Here is a 6,120-nt window from a genome sequence, read left to right as displayed (position 1 = left end):
ATCTGATAGATATCTAGCTGGCAGTAATTTAGATGTGTTATCAAAAGGCTACCACAGCCAGACTGTTTGCTCTTTAGGATTTCTAAGATATTGCTCAATCCTGTACCCTAGTTTACCCTACCCCTTGTAATCAATAAAGTTCTCCTTTTTGACTGGTGTGGGAGACTTATTGAGGGGTGGGTCTAAATTATGCCTAAGAGATCCCTTAGGGATCCCTTAGGGATCTCTGCACCCGCCACAGGTTCCATTCCTAGATCGATGTCAGTGGGGTGCTGGGAACATCCCTTAACCTTCCTGTGCTTCAGATTTCCTCTCTCTATTGGGACAGTTGTTCATTTAAGCTGTCTCCACCTGGATTCAGTTTCTACTAGGAAAGCCATTTTTAGGGTGACCTGGCAAGCTGTAAAACAAAGCAGTGAGCATCTCTCTCTTCCTCTTCTGCTTTCTTCTGTCTACAGAAAACCTGCTGGTTCTTACAGTGGCCACTAAGGAGACTGAGGGATTCACGCGTTTCAAGAGATCAGCTCAGTTCTTCAACTACAAAATCCAGGTGATGTCTGGCAACTTCCAGGGGGCAATGAACAAGGAACTTCTGGGAGGGGTTGGGGGTATGACCATAAGGGGTAACCAAGAAAAATGACCCTGTGAAGATGTTCCCTGAAGCTGTTGTGGCTGAGATGAGCTGCTTGATAGCTTGAGGTGACATCTGTGGCACGTGGGTCTCCAAAGGTAGCTGCAGTACACAGTGCTTGCATCATGAGGCAATGCTAAGTTATCATGTTCCAAGGGTGAGAGGAAGCATGGTCTGAACAACACTGGAGATCCAGCCCTGGTCATTCCATACAGAGCTGCTGTAGCATAACTCTTTGCAGCCGTATGCCTGCACTGTGCCTTTCAGGGACTCTGAGTAGCGCAAGGTGGTGCAGTGGGAGCTTTGCCTCTGCCACTTTCAGTATCCCTACACCATTCCCTACCTACTTGCACTGGGAGAGCTAAGACCACTGTAGCTGTGAGCTGTCCTGTGCTCCTGGACATGGGGGCTTTCTGAGGGTGATGCCTGCTGGGGGACTGAACCCTTGGTTAAAAAATATGCTGAACCATTTAGGTGCTGGGTCTGGATGAGGAGTGGCATGGTGAAGATGACAAGGCGGCAGCTGGGGGTGGGCAGAAGGTGCGTCTCTTGAAATCAGCCCTGAAGCAGCATGCAGACAAGGAGGACTTGATCATCCTGTTCACAGAAAGGTAATGGGTTGGAAAGGACTTGCTGGGAGCCAAGTCCTGGGGTCATGTGAGGCAAGATTTTAACAAAGGGGAATTAACCGAGAAAGGAGGTTGCCTGAGGAAGGTGTTTCCAGGCCTCCTGAATTCCTGTCTGCCAAGATCTGCTGAGCTTAGCTGGATGCTAATATTAAATGCATCCATGCCAACTGGGAAGTTCTCATTCAGTGGACCAAGTCCAGCCCTTGTGTTACCACTGCCTGTGCCAGGACTGAGCTTGGCCTTCTGTCTCCAAGACATCAATAGCCTGAGTCTCTAGTTTTGGCCAGGCCTTTCCCAACAGAAGTATCTGCTTTATGAGGAGAGGCAGCCTGCAAGGTGACAGGTGTCGTGGGAGCCAAAAGCCAGTCTGCCAACTGAACGCAAGAACTAAATAAAAAGACCGGACTGATGGATGATATGGAGAAGAGTCCAGGCTCTGAGGACATGCTGAACCTGCATTGAAGAACTGAAGACCCAGGGGCAGTGAGTGGTGATGCAGGGAGCTGTATCCACCAGTGAAATGAGCAGCTGTTGCTCACAGTAGGTTACTTTGGAAAAACAAGCCTTGCTGCAATTAAAGGCAGACCTCATTCTGGCATGCACTGGCAGGAGGGTCATGTGTAAGATACAGGAGGCAACTATTCCTATCCTCATCTCTGGCAAGGCATCCCCATCACACTTTAAGAAAGATGTTCTTCCCATTTGTCTTCCCATACAACAAGAATGATCAGAGGTTTAGGAAATGTGACCTTGGTGGAAAGGTTGAAGGAAATGCATTTGTTTAGTCTAGGAAAGAGAAGCCTGGGAGAGTGGATGGGACCTGGTAACAGTCTTCCAACGTGGAAAATGTTGTTTACAGCAAGGATGGTGATGAATCCCATGTCCTCTGGGGGAGGGATGAGAAGAAATGGGCTTAGTTTGCAGCCCAGAAGATTTGGGTTAGCCATTAAGAAAACTTCCTAACCATAAGCATACTGAAACACTGGGACAGACGACCCAGGGGCCTGTTGAATTCCTTCCCAGGGAGGGTTTTCCAGGAGAGCTAAACATCTGTGAAGGATGGTCTAGGTAGGCTTGATCCTGCCTCTGGGCACAGGAAGAGACTAGACTGTCCTCTTGAGATCCTATCTGGCCTTATGTTCCACTGATGGCTTTTAAGTGCCGTGCTCCACTGTAGGAGTCCTGCTGCCCCATAGTTGACTAGTAATCATGACAGGGGCTATAGCACAAAGAAAATAAGGATTTCTAGGGTTTCTCAGTTACTTACTTTTAGCTCCATTCCCTCCATTTGCCTTGTTTTGTTGCCCTGTAGCTATGATGTGCTCTTTGCATCGGGCCCTGCAGAACTGCTGAAGAAGTTCAAACAGGCCAAGAGCAAGGTGGTTTTTTCAGCAGAGAACTTCATCTATCCTGACCGAAGGCTGGAAGCCAAGTACCCCCAGGTGCGAGATGGCAAACGCTTCCTGGGCTCTGGAGGTAAGAATCAATTTGGCATCTCCTGGTATTGCATTGCCATTACACATGGGTTTGGGAAAAGCAGATTTGTGAGACGTATAATGGGGGGTCTGGAAAACAGCTTGCTGATGGAGCTAGTGGTGATGGGAACTGTGTGGAGCTAGTGGTGATGGGAACTGTGTGCACGCAGCCATAACACACAAGACAATCATGCGTGAGCATGTTTTTCTCTTGTTGCAGTCCTCATGTAGGATAAGAACCCATTCCTTATAGCTCACTGGAGGATAAAGGAGTTGGTACATTTTTGTGCTGAACTTGAAGGATTCTATCCCAAATGATGATCTGTTGGATATAGCAAAGAATGTGATGCTGTCTTTGCTTTGTTGCAGGGAGATTGAGATACGTGTGTCCATGTGTATAGGAGGACTGAGATTAGATACCTTCTTGGCAGAAGGACTGAAACTGTAATTCTATAGGATGCCTCAAGGCATTCCCTTCTGCAGCTGAATTAAAAGCCCTGTGGTTCATTTTACTCATTGCCTTGTCCCCACAGGATTTATAGGTTATGCTCCAAATTTGAACAAGTTGGTGGAGGACTGGAAAGGACAGGACAATGATAGCGACCAGCTCTTCTACACCAATATCTTCCTGGATCCAGAGAAAAGGGTGCGTGGAAGGGAGTCCTGTTGTTTCAGACATACTTGGCGCAACTATTTATCTATCTCCAGCTGGAAGAAAGGGTGTTGAGCTCGTCTCCCCAGCTCATTCTCCTTAGGTTACCTCTTACTATAGAGTCCTCCTGGGCTTCACTTTGTCTCCCCATGATGCCTCTGTTGGCATTTGTGCGTGCAAATGGTTATTGGCATATTCAATTTCCCATTTGATTAGTATTAACATGTATCCTTACAGCCCCACCCTTGTATTATCCTGCCTGTTGTTTATCCTCTAAAGTGTCCTGTGTTCTGCAAGTGTTTTTAAACCAAGGTTCATTGTACCTGAATACCAATAGCAGCAATATCTTAAAAGCAGGAAAAGTGTATTGTTTTGACCAAATAAATATTCTTGTGGAGTGTTTGAAACCAGACATGAAAGGATCGTTCCAGGGCTTGAGGATAAGGAAACAAAACTACAGTCGTAAAAGAGAACAAATGAGTCCTCAGTTTTCATCTGAAGTATATGCAAAAAGACAGGAGCAGTGAGTGGAGATGGTTTTGCTTATCCCATTGGGTCTGAATCTAGCTCATGAGCTTTAACATGAGTTTCCGTCTCATATTCTCAATGCCATATCAGCTTAGCATAATTCCACTGACAGGGCTTTCAAAAACCAGCTACCAGCACTTTTCCCCTCCCTTATGGGGGGCGGGGATGAGTCTTAGAAGATGTTGGCATGCAAGTTGGATGTGATCCTGACAAACTCCAGTCACAGCATGGCTCTGAGCAGCCCAGTGTAAATGCAGATTGTCAAACTCGCTGAGCTGTGGTACAGCACTGGTAATGAACAGCACTTGAGATGAGCATAGTTCTGTGACGGGAAGAGGGTAGAAGCAAGACTGTGTTCACAAAGGGCGTTTATGCTTGGTCTGCACTCCTAAATATGTTATGACATGCAGCTTATATGTCGCTGCACAGGCTGGCAAGTGCCCTCAATGTGTTTATTTGCCTATGTTATTATCCTGCCCAGTAAAGCTTCATGCTGTTCATTTATCCAGCTTTGCCTTACATAGGATAATTTGGAAAAGGGAGAATTGCTCAGAGCAGACTGAAGCTGAGACTCACTGGAAGGGTTTGAAGGTTTATTGGAGGATATGCAGGTAATCAGGGGAGTACAGTACCACTGAATTCAGCATGTGGACCATCACAGAAATTGTCTCCAAGCATGAGGGACAACAAATAGCAGAGAGAGGAAAGGAGGCATAGGCAAGGAAAATTACATTTTCAGATGAGATCTAAAAGCAGATGGAGCCTCCCTAAGGCTTGGTGTTGGGAGGATGAGGCTGTTACCAGGAGTTGCAAAGAAGACTTTAGTAATAATAGTGAGATGTGAGGAAAGGACAGAGGTAATCAGTGTTACTTCAGTGAAAATACGAGGGCTCCTAAAGGATTGAGAGGTAAGGGGGCTACATTGATTTGTTCTAGCAGAAGATCAGGTCCCTGCTTTTGTACCTGCACGGAATAATGGGGCGCGTGGGCTGGTAGGGCACATGGCTGTGCGTAGTCTAAATGGGGTCTTTTATTTCACTTTTTAAAGGAAAGTATTAACATCAGCTTGGATCAAAGAAGCCGGATCTTCCAAAACCTGAATGGAGCATTAGGTGAGAGAAGAGTGCAAGGCAGTTGCCTGCTGATACACAAGAGTTGCCTGGGGGCAGAAGTGGCTAACATGCAAACCCATGCTGAAACCAGGTTTTGGTTCACTGCTTTTGCCCCAGGATCCTACAATTTGTTTTCTTTCCCCACTGGCCCCAGACTGAATTTGTGATCTGATCCTGTCCCTGTATGTAAGAAGGCAGTCAGGTTTTCCCTTCCACACCTCCTCACTGCGTCGATCTCCACACATGTCAAATGACATTAGTTTTGGGGAGTGAAAGCAGGAGGAACCTGTTGGCAGGTAATAATACAACCCCTGCTGCCTTGTGCACAGCATTGGACTGAAAGATGTAAGAAGTGGAAAGCAGGTGAGATGAAGCCAGATGCCATGTAAGCGCTAGGTCAGAATGTGCTTTCAGCCATTCGTTATTCCACCATTGGCAAAATAATCTATCCATGTCTTTTCCTGAGGCAAGAGAGTGAGGGATTTATTTGGTGTTATTATATTCTTTTCCCCTGATTTTCATCATTTCGGGTTTTATCACTGTTGGGTGTTTGGAGGGCTTGTTCTTAGCATACCAGGGAGTGACTGGAGTTTGTCTAGACTAGTCCTTTTCTCAGAAGATTTTGCTTTGCTAAGCATACACCCTGATCAGTCCCCTTGCATTCAGAGGGATGCTGCGGGTAGATGGATCAGAGGGGAAGACATTGGGACTGTGAGGGAAGTGCACAATTCAGAGATGGATCTTTCCCAGCACTGTGCTGGTGCTGAGCAGTTCGTAACAACATATTCTTTACCTATTCCTGTTTTAAAGAGCCCCAGTTGCTCTTGGGAGACTGCCTGACAGTCTAATGGTTTCACCTTCTAGGAAAGTTTTAGTGATACTTTCCTTTGGCTCAGCCCCTTCCTTCCTAATTCCACTCCCTTTCAAACACCCTAAATAATTCCACTCCCTGTTCAACATGGTCTATATCACCCAAATGCCAGTAGATGGTTGACCAGCCTTTTTCCCCCACCCTCCACAACCTTTCCAGCTACAGTTTGCAGCAGAGGGTCAGATAAGTCAGGATGTTGTCAGCTGCTCCTAAAGCATCCTA

The 6,120-nt window shown here is 46.5% G+C and overlaps 1 protein-coding gene across 1 annotated transcript in view; it reads left to right on the top strand.

Annotated features, from left to right (window-relative positions):
- PLOD1 (procollagen-lysine,2-oxoglutarate 5-dioxygenase 1) overlaps positions 1-6,120 on the top strand; it is a 62,046-nt gene that overhangs the window by 36,476 nt on the left and 19,450 nt on the right. The window contains exons 2-6 of the mRNA XM_019511544.1: positions 414-550; positions 1,106-1,242; positions 2,573-2,736; positions 3,269-3,381; positions 4,964-5,027. Coding sequence (XP_019367089.1) covers positions 414-550; positions 1,106-1,242; positions 2,573-2,736; positions 3,269-3,381; positions 4,964-5,027 — 615 coding nt within the window. The remainder of the gene's footprint in view (positions 1-413; positions 551-1,105; positions 1,243-2,572; positions 2,737-3,268; positions 3,382-4,963; positions 5,028-6,120) is intronic.

The sequence above is a fragment of the Gavialis gangeticus genome, unplaced genomic scaffold (genome assembly GCF_001723915.1).
Source record: "Gavialis gangeticus isolate Ggan-Ray unplaced genomic scaffold, GavGan_comp1, whole genome shotgun sequence".
Taxonomy (NCBI): domain Eukaryota; kingdom Metazoa; phylum Chordata; order Crocodylia; family Gavialidae; genus Gavialis; species Gavialis gangeticus.
This window is presented reverse-complemented; position numbering and strand designations above follow the sequence as displayed.